General features: G+C 39.9%; 1 protein-coding gene across 7 annotated transcripts in view; it reads left to right on the top strand.

Moving 5' to 3' along the window:
- Positions 1–15280, top strand: part of TNIK (TRAF2 and NCK interacting kinase) — a 318965-nt gene that overhangs the window by 278467 nt on the left and 25218 nt on the right. For 4 of the 7 annotated variants that reach the window (XM_090055644.1, XM_090055648.1, XM_090055642.1 and 1 more), the window contains 3 exons: positions 5076–5260; positions 9870–9996; positions 14109–14273. In XM_090055644.1, the coding sequence (XP_089911770.1) occupies positions 5076–5260; positions 9870–9996; positions 14109–14273 (477 nt within the window). The remainder of the gene's footprint in view (positions 1–5075; positions 5261–9869; positions 9997–14108; positions 14274–15280) is intronic. The other 3 variants (XM_090055643.1, XM_090055647.1, XM_090055645.1) reach the window with 3 other exon arrangements.

Below are 15280 nucleotides of genomic sequence, written 5' to 3'. Positions count from 1 at the left end.
TATTTTGGAACTCAGTTATCAGTGACTGTATGTGTTAACCCCAGCTGCAGCAAGGAAAGCCATCCTTGGTACCAGCTGCGTTTACCTCTGCTTGAAATTGGGGTAATCACTGCTTTTCTTGCCTGCATTTGGGGTTTTACAACAGCTGTCAACTGCTGACCATCAACGGGTGCAGTTCCTGTTAATCTTGAATCTAGATGGAGGATTAATTACTACTCATGGAGGAAAAAGGGGCCAGATGCTAACATCCTTGCTTGCGAGGGGTAGTATCATACTCTGCCCTCTAATCTCAGATCTTGGAACTGGACCTCTAAATAGACATCCAGATGCCCTCATTTTCCCATGTGGGGAATATTTTTTCAATAAAATCAGTGTTTGAGAATAAAAGAAAAAAGCAAAAGAAGCAATGTTTACAAAATGGATGAAAGTCCATTGTGCTTTTGCTATTAGTGTAAACTCCCCTTGGTCCATATAAGCATTCCCTTAAAAATGTTTATTAGGCTTAGATTCAAGATGACTTGGGAATAATTGTGAAATACGGAATCCACACGTGCACACGTGGCAGGTGCCGATTTGAGGGGGGGTGGCAGGAGCAAGGTTTGAATTGGCAGGGATTCTGAACTCCCTTCCTCTCACTGGACAAGCAGCCACGTAGAATAAAATTTAAGACTGCAGTCATCATCTGTGCTATGGGTTACTGGGGGGCAAGAGAGGAGGAGGGGCTAATGAGACCTCAGCTCATTGCAGGTAGCACTTTAGATTGCTGTTTAACGTGGGTGTCATTCTGATTCTAGCAATTAATTCTAGCTAATGCAGAAGAGTAAGAGTGAATTGATGCTCTATAGATAAATGCAAAGTAAGGGTCAAATTCTGCAGTGGTGCTAAGCATTTCTGTTGCAGGGTGCTGAATGCCCTCAACTCTTAGGCTTCTGTAGGAGTTGAAAGCAATTAGCACTTAGCAGGATCTGGCACAAAGTTACAGAATGTGCTTTCAAAGAAATACAGGAAGTCTTTAGAGCGGGCTTGTGAGGTGACTGCCTCTTGCAATGTTCTTCACATGGATTTCATTAGTAATATAACTGATTAGAACACTACAGAGATATCTGGGTTGTCTGAGATCTGTGTGTCCATTTTTACATTTAATAATGTTGCCTTTCAAATCTGTCTGTCACCTCAACAGTGATCACAGTGTAATGGCATTCAGATAACCACGCTGAATCTTGAAGGCTCAAAGCTAATGTTACTTTGGGTGTCGATTGGCAATGCCAGTCTTACATACTATCCAAAAAAAGCCATGAAAATTTTACATATTTCACCTTATGCTGATATTTTTAAAACCAGATTTGTATGTGGACAATGTTGAATTCTTAAATTTCTGGTGTGAAAAGAAAAACCCTTTTTAATCTAGTATTGATGAAATGTCTGATATATATCTGAACATGCACTATTCCAGTTAATGATAACTGTACTGGCAATGATGCCAAACACAGCTATAGTGGACCTCTTCCTAAAACCGTTTCCTATTTTAAAAAAAAAAAAAGAAAGGAAGAAATTGGAGCAGAAAAAAAACTAGCCAGTTACATACTTTGTTCTCTGAGATTTGAACCCAAGCAATGTATTTTGTTTAATGAGAGAGAGTGCTAATAAAAAAGTACATAAATCAATATCTAAACAGGGGTCATATTAACATAAAATTCACGTTATGCTTTATGATTCTGGACTGTGAATGAACGTAATTCCAGAAAATATTAAATCTAAAGACGTCTAAATTGTAATTGTACTAATAATGTTATCTCTTGCATTATGTCACCTTCAATAATAACATTTTAAATATATTTGGAACAAAACAGCATTTCTTTTCTAGTTGTCTGATCACTTTTGTTCCAAGAGCAAGACAGTGAAGTAAAATAACCCTGTAAAGTGGTCATTATCCAGAGAAAATGATAGCATCAAAGAATTAATCATCCCAAAGCAAAGCCTGAACTGGAAAATATTGGTTTTCTCCTGATATGGTCTGGGGGTATTACTGGTATTATAATTTCCAAATTAGAAATGCAAATGTAATCAGAAGGCATTAAAAATATTTGACAATGACCATGGAAGACTGCTAATATAGTTATGTGAATCAACTGCATCTGATTGCAGGATTTTAACATGCCTACATTTTTCTACTATACAGTAGAAGCTACCGGCCTTTTTTGAAAAGCTAGATTATGACGTATTTAAGTTGTACTAACAACGACCAACCTCATGCAGTTTGATGGGGCTCCCTGCAGAGCAAGTTACTTGTCAGTGGTTTTTAATGGTGTCATGGGAAGTAGAGAGGGCCTTGATGTAAATTTCCCTTGGCTATAGTTCGTGGGTAGAAAACTTACCAGTTTAATTTGGTATCCACAATTATTTTGGTTTGCGTATTGCAGATGTGAAATAGAAGGTCGGTTTCTCAGTCCCGCCCTTTGATGTTTGGAAAAAGTTGGGACTAGTACTAAAATGCCAGAAGTACAGTTTTAAAGGGGATGTAATTTTCTTTTAAAATGCCTGGAAGTGGGAAAAGACCTAACTCAATTAAGTGAAAATTGATTAATCAATTAACCTGTGTTTTTTATATAGACTGAAAACAACTATAAACAGCTCTAGTCTTCATTGACTTTGTTGTGTGTTCTCAGTTTAGAAACACCAAGCAAGCAACCAGAGAATGAGCTTTAGCCTTAATCAAAACAAGTAGTTTTCATGACTACAGATTTGATTTGTATTTCAATCACAAATTTATCAGCACTGGAAGTAAATGTTTAAATATCATATTTGTAAAGGAATAAACAGTGTGTTGACAGGTTTTAATACATAACATGCCTGTCAGCTGAAGTCCCTGCCAAATAGAAACAGATTTTCAATGTACTCATATTTCCTTGTATACATAGGTCCTGATTTAAAGTGCGGTGAAGTCAATGGGAGTCTTACCTGTACTTCAGTGGGCTTTGAAACTGGCTGTCTCTTTTCAGATATGATATGAATCTCTAGCCATGCTCGTTCTTTAATATGGAATATGTTTTTATGTATTCCTTTAAGTATAGATAAGATGATGTATTTCAGTAATAGATTTATGTAAAAAATGTAACATAATCCTCAGGTTTCTCCTGTGGCCATGTTGATAGTGATTAATGAATGTCAGGGGAAAAAGAGAGAGAGAACTCTTCCTAGCTGGCAATGGCTTACTGCCAGACAAATGAGAAATGTATCTGCCTAAAATATGCTCTCAGATGCACAGACTCCTGGGCACCCATCTTGAATTAATTTAAAGTCAGTGGTTTTGCATGGGTTGTAACTGCCAGTCAGTAGGGTATACCTTGACAGTATATGCTACGCCTTTCCCCATATTAAACAATAGCCCTGCAAACAACTGATGACTTCGAACCAGGTTCGTAATAAACCCCCTCTGAAAGTATAAAATGGTTAGTCTGTTTTTTCTTTTTCCTTCAAATGACTGATCAGTTAATTGCAACAGACACAATTAGGTGTGACTTTAGGGCAAGTTTAAATGTCAATAAAGCATTTGATTTGATCTGTGTGGAATTAGGGATGAAAGATTACTTACACCATTTAAAGCTGTGAGGGCTTCATTTTGTGTTTCTAATCCAAATAGGACTGCAAGAGATTGTGATGTCTTTAAGATGAAAATAACAGAAGTACAGATTGCTCCGCAGAATATTACAGATTCTCTACTGAAAAATGAAATTGCTTTCAGTAGCAGTTATATATTTTTTACATTTTTTTTTTTCTTCTAATGAAAAGAGATAGGTTTTAAGACCTCCCTACACCGTCTTAATTAACATTATTCTAGTCACCCTGCTGGAATGGTAATCTGGAAAATTATGGAATGCAGTAAAGAGAGAATATGGCCATAAGAAAATTGTGGAATTTAGTATTTTTCAATGAGTTTCTTTCTCCCTAATCCTTTATCTCTGACCGAATGCACTGATGGCTACATCGGTCACTAATATAGGGAGAAATGGTAAGACTGACAATTGCAATGCTTTGTTCGTCATGTGCATGCATTGTGCAATAGAGTTCTCTAACCCATTCTAATTAGAGCTCTCATGCTTTTTTGCCCTACTGCTTCCCCCTGCATTGCTATAAAAGCATGTAAGATAAGAAACGGTCTATTTTCTACACGGTGCCTGCAATGTTTCTTGTATTTAAATAACACTGTCTATTTTGTATAACTGTCAAATCTAAGGTTTCATCCAAATCATGGTAAACTGAAAAATTGATTTTGGGGGTTGGGACTTTGGGGTTCCCCCCACCCCAATTTTCTACTTTTTTCACTTTCTGCTTACCTTTCAGGCTGTGACACTTCACATAATGTGCTAAAGCTATTTCTGCCAAGAGAGTTTGTTTTTTTTAAATTTTATTCTACTTTAATTGTTGTGGTTGACTCAGAGTCATGACTCAAATTTAACAAAACATGATTCTGCATCAAGCGGAGCACTTTTTACTCTAATGATGTATCACTGCATCTTGGCAACAAGCTGCTGGCTTAGACTGATAATTGAAGTGGATCTTGCCTTGGGGATTGCACCATTTTGTGCGAGACTTTGTCATTGCTTTCTTTCCAATGGCATTTATAACACAGCAAACACCAATAGTGAGTTTTTTTCTTTTTTTGAGAGAGAGGGTCCAAAGAAAAGTAAAAGCTTCAGGATAAATTCTCGAAACCTGTCTTTGAAATAACATTGTTTTCCAGTTTACTATGATAGTGACTGAATTTCACCTTTTCAACAAATATAATTTGTACATGTATATACATATCAGTGTGTATATATGCACTGACATGTGTGTTCAAAACAAAAAAATAGGTCAGCTCTTGATTTTCAGCAAACATGAAATCAGTTTTGTTTTGTTCAATAAATGCTACGTGCTACAAACATTGTTTTATGTTTGTCTTATGTTTGTAATAATTCTGTAAAGCTATTTCTTGTGGCTCGTGCTGTAACATTGGCTTTTGAAGAGATATGTGTAGCTTTTTCTCCTTGCTTTATATATAATTCACATTGGTTTCTCTCTTTTGCCCCCATTAGGACCTGACTGCATTAGCAAAAGAGTTGAGGGAGCTGCGTATTGAAGAAACCAATCGCCCTCTGAAAAAGGTGACTGACTACTCTTCGTCCAGCGAGGAATCAGAAAGCAGTGAAGAGGAAGAGGAAGATGGCGAAAATGAAACACAGGATGGGACAGTGCCTGTCAGTGACATCCCACGGCTTATGTAAGAGATCATTTCTTTAAAGGCATTATGGTGAAATTGCAGTGTGCTTCTTTTCCTTCTCACTACAAAAAAAATTATAACTATCTTGAGACAGCATTTCTGACATCTGTCTGTTATCTTCAGTCTGCAGAGCATTGGCAAGTTACAGGTGGTGGGTCATTCTCTCTGCTTTTAGCTGCTGCTCTACAGGCAAGTAGGGCCACCAGTGAAAATGCTAAGTTTAAGGAAAACCCTTTCTTGTTGTTACCTGTTGTACGAGCAGCTGTTGTCATTATAGTTAAAGGGGAAGAGAGGTGACCTTAGGGCTTTTGCTTGTTTAAGGCGTGGTTCATACATTGGAAAAGGGACCTTTCTATTCCTTGTATTGTCGGGCCAACATTATAAGCTTCTAGATTCAATGTCTTGTATTAGAAATGTCACCGTAGCTTTGGTTGTTTAATTCACTTAGAAGATCAGTCATTTTCCAGGCTAACGTTGGAAGTAATTAATGGGAAAGATGAAATCTTCTACATTGTAGTCAAACTTATCTACCTAATGCCTCTGAGTGTGGTGGAAATCCAGTCGTGCCCAGTGATGTTGTTATTGTTGTAGATCTTTTTTGTCTTCTAACACCAACCTATAGCAGGGTAAATGCTTAGCAGATACTGAATGTTCCCTGCGAAATGCAGAGCTCCCTTGACTCTCATTATGTCTTCATCCGCTTTTCTGCAGCATCTATTTTTCTCAGGATCACAAAATGCTTTATGGACTTGTCTTCAAAATGCTTGTATGAAGTAGAGAATCAATATGTTCTCTGTTTCACAAATGGGCATCTGAGGCACAGAGAAATGAAGGACCAGGTCTTTCCTCCTCATAAGCTGGAATTGTGCTGATTTGACCAGTGCAAAATCATTCAAGAAGCTCTGCTGGAGTTGGTAGTAAAACCCAGTTCATTTTCTTAACTGCAGAATCCTGTATAATACAACATTAAGGTTTTGATCCCTTTTCAGCACCTCTCATTGTTTGTGCTAGGAGACTGCCATGTTATCAGGATGTCATATGCCTTACCAAGGTATGTCCTCACTATAGAATGAACCTGGGAGATCAGCACCTGGTTTAGCTTAGTCCAAGTTGAACCACTGCACTGTAGAACCAGATCTGAGTTACCCTGTCTTTACTGGTGCTGCACTCGCTCATGTGACCCTTGGACTTCCAAGGTCATATTACATAGTTCTTTGTACTACAAAAAGCCGAGCCCCTCTGGAGTTCCTGAAGACCTTGCCTGCCTTTTTGGGCGTGCAAAGGAATTGTGGCAAAACGTTTTCAGACTACCAGTCCAGCCCTCAGGATATATAGCCTTATGCTCTTCCTAGAAAGTGGGTGGGTTTCTAGCCTGAATAACAGAGACATCTGAGTCCTAACCCACACCTGCAGCTGAGCCCTGCCTACTTAAGTTTACAAGTTGCATTTCAAACCTCAAATATAAGAGCAAGGCTGCTCTGTGTTCAAGAGCAGGTACTGAGAAACAGGACTTTATAGCACCTGAGCATAAGTGGGTGCATCCTTGGCCAGCTCCACTGGGTAAAGCTTTTTGTTTGCCATCTGCATCTGCTGTCCCACTCCAGTATGCCACCTGCCATATCTTGACCTTAGGGAGAGCTAGGTTGCCATTTTGTACAGAGTAGGAAATTAAAAGCTAGTGGCTTTAACTAGATAGCAGTAGAGACAGTAAGCTCATGGTCAGTGCAAAGACCCTAGAATTCAGGAATTCTGGCTAACTAACTTCTCAGTTCAGCCACTTGCTTATAGTGATCTTGAGGCAGTCGCTTCCCCTTTTCTGGGCCTCAGTTCCTTATTTCTAAAATTGGCATAATTGTATGGTTGTGCCTCCCATGGTGAGGTAGTGATGCTTAGTTTGTTAATGACTGTAAAGTGCTCTGAACTTCTCACATGGAAAATGCTGCAGAAGCTCAATGAATTATTAAATGCCTTGGGTTGCCCTGGTTCCCTTGTGTTCCTTTTATATTATAAAAATTCTGCATTGCAAGGCAAGGGTGTAATACTGCACCATGCTGTGCACCAACCTCTGCTGCTTTTCTAAGGGAGCTCCATGCATTGAGCCCCTGTGGTGTCAGACCCCTCATTAGGCCAGTGACAAGCTATATTCACTGACCTGCTTTGCCTTCCTCCAGTTATTGACAAGCAGTTGTGCACCTGAGTTGCACTTTTAAAAGTAAATTACCTCGTACTGATTGAGAACGACCAGTGAAAGTGCTTTAAATGAAAAATTACAGGACTCATCAACATCAGCTTCATTACAGCTGTTGACTTTTTTTTCCCCCTGGACCACAATCTGTGCCATTCACCTCCTGAGTCGTTCTGGATTTTTTTGGTCTGTATCAATAAGAATTGAGGGTGTCAGCATTGTGCAGAATGAAGTTGCAGGTACTCCAGGATTTAACATAATTAAAAATGAAGAAGAGCTTGTAGTTTGGCACATACGTACTTATCAAGTGCAGAAGCTAGCTTAGCACTGATTCTGAAGTTCTGATGTAAGCAATAAGGGAGGCTAGCATGCACATTACGTCCACATTAGTCATACCCTGTAGGGCACAAATACAAAGTCCCTTACTAAAAATACCTCACTATTCCAGCTATCTGTGTAACATAATTTTATAAAGTTGCATTTTTATCTGTAGAACCTAAGTATGTATGTTTCTAACAGAAAATTAAATTTAGGTCAAGCTGTGTCATTGAGGATGTATGGATAGACTTTGAGAGGCAGTTTTTTCAACATATTATGCTGCTTGCTTGTGGTAAAATGGAAAGTGGATACCCAAATACCTACCTACTTGCTTGTCCTCCTATGCCCTGGCCATATTGCGCTAATATTTATTTCGGCTGTATAAACAGTTTTACGAAAAATGCACGAGTCAGGCTACTAAGTGAATGTCAGTTTGTATTTGTTTATGTATAAACATCCCATAATAACTGCATCTATTTAGTACTAGGCCAGTTAGAGCCCCCAGCTCTTTCAGCTGCCTGTTTTCAACTTAGAATGAAATACTGTTTCTCAGTGTTCGTTTGCTGTCATTAGCCGTTTCAGAGCCAAACCCTAACAACAGGCTCCACATACTTTTTGTTGTTCCCTCTGCAGCTAGAGTTTTTCAAGTGTAACAGTTACCCCCAGTCCTAGCTCCCTCAAAACTCAGTGTCTCAACTTCTCAGGCATTTTGGATACAGCATAAATTTATTGCATTGCACAAAGAGCATTCTTAGATCCATCTCTTCCAGCGACTTTGCCTTTAGCAGGACATGCTCCTGATGCTAATCGTTAGCAGAGGGCAATCCCAGCACATGCTGAATACATTGCTATTTCTGCAGCACTGACTTCTGTCTGTTCTGAGGTGGAAGAATTAAATGAGCCAGCATTTGGCTCCAGATCTGTTTCTAGAACTTGGTGGTGCAAAACACTCCTTACTGGAACAGCGATATTCTCTTTCGTATATTGGAAGATCCAACACATCCTGTTGAAATTAAAAAGTAATGATTTATGGGCTTCTAAAAAATAACAAAGCTTCATGACAAAGCTAGAAATAAAACTCGTCTCTCCTGACTCCTGATATCTACTTTAACCAGTAAGCAATGCTCCTTCCCAGCATACAGTGGAATTAGTAAGGCCCTGCTCTGTTTATAAAGTTTTAGTGCTTTGTTTATAGTACATTTGTAGGACCTTGTTGCTGTATTTCTTGCATTAGACAGTGTTTCCCTTGCTCTTTAGATGACACCAGAACAGAAATGCTTGTGGCTTCCAAGTCTATCCAAGCAACTCATGAAAGCCTTTTGGAAGATCACTGTAGATGTACAGTATAGTTTCTACCATGGTATAAACATAAAGCAGTATAACTTGAATTTGCACTATAGATAGGCTCGTGTATCTCTCTTCTACTGCAAGAATCTTCTTCATCTCCCCACTGTTGAACATGCCTTCAGCTGAGCCCCCTCTGATTTTGTAAGGGGATCTGTGAGCCCAGTAGCATAGTAAATGTTTTGACCTTCCATTCAAAATGCATGATGGAGATGGTACCCACTTAAGCTCCTGAGTCCTTGGTTACCTTGCCCAGATGAAAGCTGGGGCAATGGAAGCCTTGTATCTTCTGTCACTGATGTAAAGCAATGGACCTTATCCCAGTGAAGGATCAGACGTAATGGTGCTCTGCTCTACCATGCCCCCCTCGCAGAATGCTTTCCATGCTTCTGCAGTGCTTTCTGCTCGCACTCTTTCTTCTACATAGAAGAATGACTATCACTGTCTGGCTGCTTAGCATCAGTCCATGACACCAAATGGCTTCGGCAGAGTAGAGAATCTAAATTTCTGTCTTTCTTTATCCTTTACATTTAAAAAGACTGAAGAAGTTCTTTTTGAGTGCCAGCAATAGTGTGTGCAAGAAAAGCTCAGCAAAATGTTGGGCTTGATTTCCCGCCCCCCAGTCTTATTGCTACTGTAGCATTAAGTGCTTTTCTAGATACCCAAGCCAACTCTGTCTAGAAATAGCATTGTATTGAAATACACGGATTCTATTTTATCTTTGTGAACTTCTGCCATGAATGTCTTTGATTCTGTCACCAGACCAACAGGAATTCCTGGAAGCAATGAGCCATACAACATAGGAATGGTGGCAACCCATGGTCTGGAAACGTCCCACACAGATACATTTAGCAATATTTCAAGGGAAGGAACTTTAATGGTAAGGGAGGTAAGTCAGAGTTAATCATTTCTATGTAACATGTTCAGGAGGGTTTTTGTCCACATAAGCATGCCAAGTAATCACACTCTGTGTTCTGAACACACAGTAATTGATTCAACTATGCTCATTAACAACTCAGTAATATAATTATGCAGTTAAACAAATATGACAAGCATATGTGATTTTTCAGAGCTACAAACAGCAGTGAATAGTAATACTAGAAGCCAGCAGTGTGAATTCTGATTTGATTTACTTTTCTGTAAAACCAGGTACTGAAGTTTCCCTTGGTTTCTACAGTTATTAGCAAGGTTTGGAAGCTGCCCCAAAGTTTCCTCACTTTTGCATTTTCTACTTTTATCTCTATTAAGTCGATCTAATGGAATTGTTGCTGTTACAGCCTCTGTTCTGAATGCTTTAATGGTGAGACCTTGGTTCCTATATGGGAAGGACCATAGAAAAGTCCCTTGAAATGAATATCAATGGTATATCTTTTGTGAAGCACATAGAAGGCTGTTTGGATGGGAAGCATGCCTCTAAAAGCCAATGCACTTAACTTCTGGTTTATAAGACGGAGAAACTACTCTGTGTCTTCCTTGGTATATGAATGGAGCAAGACAGAGGAAGGCATATTAAAAAAAAAAAAAAAAAAGACCTTGGATAAGTCGCCTATTTCTCTTATGATGCTGCATATGTTCCCAACAGGCTGGTGGCATTTGCCTGAAAGGCCCACTCTGTTATCAGGTAGTCTTTCTGCTGGGAAAGGGATGAGTGGGTTCTGCTGAGTTAACAAAGCAGGTGACTCAGTGTCCTGCAGATGAGGGCATCTGTAAAATGTTGGGTAGGGTTAGCCAACCTGCGGCACATGTGCCACAAGTGGCACAGGTAGCCTCTCTGTGCGGCTCACATAGGGAGGGTACAGGCAACCAAGAGGTAAATAGGGAAGGAAACAGAAAGCAAAGCAGCAAATCTGGCAGGGAGCACAAGGAAGGAAACAAAAGCAGAGTGGGAAAGGGATCACTGGCACCTGGGGTGCATTCAGGGCTAATTTGTGGCATGCCTGCCAAAAAGGTTGATTCCCACTAATGTACAGTATGGATTGAGCAGTTGAGGGAGCAGCCTTAAGAGCAGACAAATCTGTGGTGTAGGTCTGAGTGGCTCTCTTGTATATTATTGCTAATAAATAAAACCAAAGGCCAGGAAGAATGAGAGTTTGGTTTTCACATAGGGAAAGACTGGGTTTTTTTTTGAGTAGTTGGATTAGAATCATAGAAAACAAGGATTGGAAGGGACCTCAGGAGATCTAGTCCTACCCCTTGTTCAAAAAAGGAGTGTCCCCAACTAGATCATCCCAGCCAAGGCTTTGTATAGCCAGGTCTTAAAAACCTCCAAGGATGAAGGGTCCACAACTTCGTTGGGTAGCCTGTTCCAGTGTTTTACTATGGTCCTAGTTAGAGATTTTTCTAATATGTAACCTAAACTTCCCTTGCTGCAACTTGAGACCATTGCTCCTTGTTCTGTCATCTGCCACCACTGAGAACAGTCCATCTCCGTCCTCTTTGTAACCACCCTTCAGGTAGTTGAAGGCTGCTATTAAATCCCCTCTCAGCTTTCTCTTATCCAGACTAAATAAGCCCAGTTCCCTCAGCTTCCCTAACCAATGTGCTCCAGTCCCCTAACCATTTTTGTTGCCCTTCACTGGACCCTCTTAAATTTGTTCACGTTCTTCCTGTAGTAGGGGGGCCCAAAACTGGACACAGTTTTGGATGGATGCTTTATTGCTATATTAATTCATCTTTCCTTTAACAGTCTCTCTGTGGACTAGCCTATGTGACCAGGTTCAGACACTTATCTTCCAAGAATAGATTATGTAGATTTTTGCTCTGGTCAGTTGTTGCATCATGCCATGACAGATCTAATCCTGAGTAATGCACAGGACCTTGTCCAAGATCTGCTCTGTAGTAATAATAATTATAATAGAATCAAATTCAGCATCTTAGCTGGAGGGAGTGAGCAAAAACAAATAAACAAACAAAAAAAACCCCTGTCATGCTAATATTTAATGCTATGAAGGGGAAATCATACAAAAATGAGCAACATAGAAGTTTAAAAGGCTCAGAAAGATGTTAAATGGGCCAATGTGAAAGCCACTAATGTAGAGAGGTACTATACTATGCCCGAGCATTCTCTGAACCATCTTTGGGGCTGGAAGAAGTCATGTGCAAGAAGAATATAAAAAATGACAGCCATTTCCTCACCTTCTAAAATAACCAGAAAAACCCACCCCTTGGGGACCAAAACTAAGCAAGAGAAATACTAGACAATTTCAGAGGAAAGGGAGTATATAGCAGAAGAAGCCTTACGATTAGTATTGCATCCTGCCACTGGGTCAGAAATGGGCAGTAATGCACAATGGCACACTGTATTATACTCATCTAATCCATCATTGTTCAGTAGAGATTTTTGGAGCATGGTGATACCTCTACAGCCTGTCCTGCCAGTGAAGTTAATTCAATTGATATAAACACAAGGTGCTACCATGATGAGTCAACCACTTTTGGAATTATCTTGTTAAGCGTTGCTACTAAAATCCTTATGTGACTAGAAGCAGCTGAAAAATCTATCAGGCAATACGGTGTAGTGTCACAAGCAAGTTTTCCTGTTACTTTCTCCAAAGCCCATACAAATCCGTGAAAGGGATTTGTATGGGTCCTGGATACTCTTAGGCAGAAATGATGCAGATTCAAGGTAATGATATGTATGACTGGTAAAGGATTTGTGCGACAGAGCAAATATCAGCCTCAGCCTTTGCCCAGGTTTGATTTGTTCTGAGGATTCTTTCTACATCCACTTTCAAATGGGCAGTTCTTAGCTATATGTACTGATATGCTGCAGGTGGAAAAGCGTCCCGGGTGCCAACTGACTAGTAAAAGTAAGGTTTGAGGAAGAAATTTCATCACAATACCTGTCCATATGGGAAAATCATAGGTTAGTGTGGGTTATTTGCGTGTTTGCAAGGAAGAGCCCTTGTCTTCAGTGATACTTGAAATAAACTATGAGTTGGCAATCCATCCAGATCTATCCTGGAGTCTCACCTTGCATTTCCAATTTTGAGGCGTGCCAGAGGAGTTTCAGGTAAATCATTCCCTCCTTCCTCTGTCTTTGCTACATGACAACACTGAGAATTTAAGAGCTGTCAGGATCAGGCGGATGTGTCACCTTTCAGCTGCATGTTACAATCCCGGCAGTCTTTCAGCTACAGTAGTATGTGCAGTCATTTCTTTGATAACTGCAATTTTAGCAGCAACTGGCTGGACTTACAAGGCCATGCTTGGCAGGTCTGTCAAATTTATAACTCTCCCAAAAGGTATTGAATATGATCTATATGGTCTGGAGAGGACATCTTTGTTGGGTGCGGTGAGAGCCGAAAGAAGAGGAAAGAATTAAATACAACTTTATTTCATTAGAGCATCTTTCTAAAAATGTATGTGGAAGAGGGTTTTATCCTGTTCACAAAGGCATGTAACCCTTGTTGATGCTAATGGGGCCTTTGTGTGCACAGCAGGATAATAGATTTGTTCATCTATATAAAGGAAATGTTAATGCTCTTCACTGCTGTTTTGTATCATAGAAACATGCTTTAGGACCTGTACTAGCAATTGTGAAAACCTATGATCAGGTTACTGCTGTAGCTATAGAGGCCAAATCTGCCATCTGCCTAGATCCCATGGAAGTCTGTGGGCTAGATTCTGTTCTCAGTGAAGTCAATGGCAAAGTGACCACCACGGCTGTCATGCTGACCAATGGGATTTGCACTTGCACACCAGAGGATAGAATTTGGGCCCTGGTTCCTTGTCACAAAAGATCAATGTAAAACAAATATAATGGCTTCTGTATTAATTCTGTTTGTGTAACGCAGCTAACGATGTCTTTATTTAACTTGTGATTCATTCTGTGTATTTCTTCTGTTTCAAATTTTCTGCTTGCCAGATTTGCATGGGGTGAATACAGCTGAGAGGGCTCCTGTTCTGTGCTTGCTTCGGTAACTGGGTTATTGGACTAGACTTGTAGGTTGGTTGGTTTGTTTCTCTTTTCTTTCTTCCTTATACCTTATATCTCTGCAGACCTCTGGTGAAAAAAAGCGCTCTGGCCACACAGCCAGCAATGGCTTTGCAGGCCACATCAATCTCCCTGATCTGGTGCAGCAAAGCCACTCACCTGCAGGCACACCGACCGAGGCCTTGGGGCGAGTCTCCACGCATGCTCAAGACATGGACTCGGTGGCGGAAGTAGGTGGTGGGGGCTCTTTGTTAATCTGGCTATCCCTCTCCTTTTGTGCTGCTTTTAATGGGTATTAACAACTTCTGATACAGGGTCTCCCCAGTACTGCCTCTAGCTATCTCGCTTTTCTTTTCTGGCACTCTGTGTTTATGACTATGATTGTAACTGAAGAAAAACAAAATCCTTTGGGTAGTATGCGTATCATTATGGGTTTTAGATGTGGAAACCACCCCACACCTAATTTTCAGTTGCAGAAGCTGATTTAGCATCTGGAATAATGGGCCTAACCGAACCATTCCAGAAATTTGTGGAAGTCCAGATATGGGTCTGAACTTAGCACCTTGAGGAGGAATTCTGGTCCCAATGAAGTCATTGACATTACTGAGGCCAAGATTTTATCATATGGCTGATGCCTAATACTTAAAGGTGTCTAAAAATATAGCACATCCTTAACGTTGCATGGGTTTCTGTTCAGGATGCAAGTAACTGCCCTACTATGGAGTGAGGAGGCCAAATGTTCTTTGCATGAGAGAGAAAAAGGGTGTAATAAACTCAAGGCTGTTGGTGATTATCTGAGGAAAAAATAAGACTTGTTTTTATTTTTAAGACATAGACTAAATGACTTACTGCTTTATTCTGATTTTTTTTAATTATTCAACTGATTTTATTGGTTCCTTGTTGTTCATCATCATCATTGTCTCATCAGTTGGACTTAAACATTTATAAAATGAGAAGAAAAAACGGTCATGCTTTGGCCCAAAATGTTTGGGTATTTGTTTTTTGTTTTTTTAAGTGAAAGAGGAGCCAACTGCTTATGTAAGCAAATCTTTCTTTGATTATTTGAGTCTCCGCTAAAAAAAACAGAGCAAGAATTGTGTTTAACTGCATGTGTGTATGGTATAAAAAACTAAGAACATCCTGCCAAGGGGCGAAGCTAGTGTTTGTTGAGCTGGACCAGTTGAGAATAGGTGCAAATTGAGTGTTTTGGTTACTGCTCAAAGACTCCCAAATGACT

The sequence above is a fragment of the Crocodylus siamensis genome, chromosome 6, assembly GCF_052110815.1.
Source record: "Crocodylus siamensis isolate JL-2025a chromosome 6, ASM5211081v1, whole genome shotgun sequence".
NCBI lineage: Eukaryota > Metazoa > Chordata > Crocodylia > Crocodylidae > Crocodylus > Crocodylus siamensis.
The sequence above is the reverse complement of the archived record's forward strand: the minus strand, read 5'-3'. Positions and strand labels throughout refer to the sequence as shown.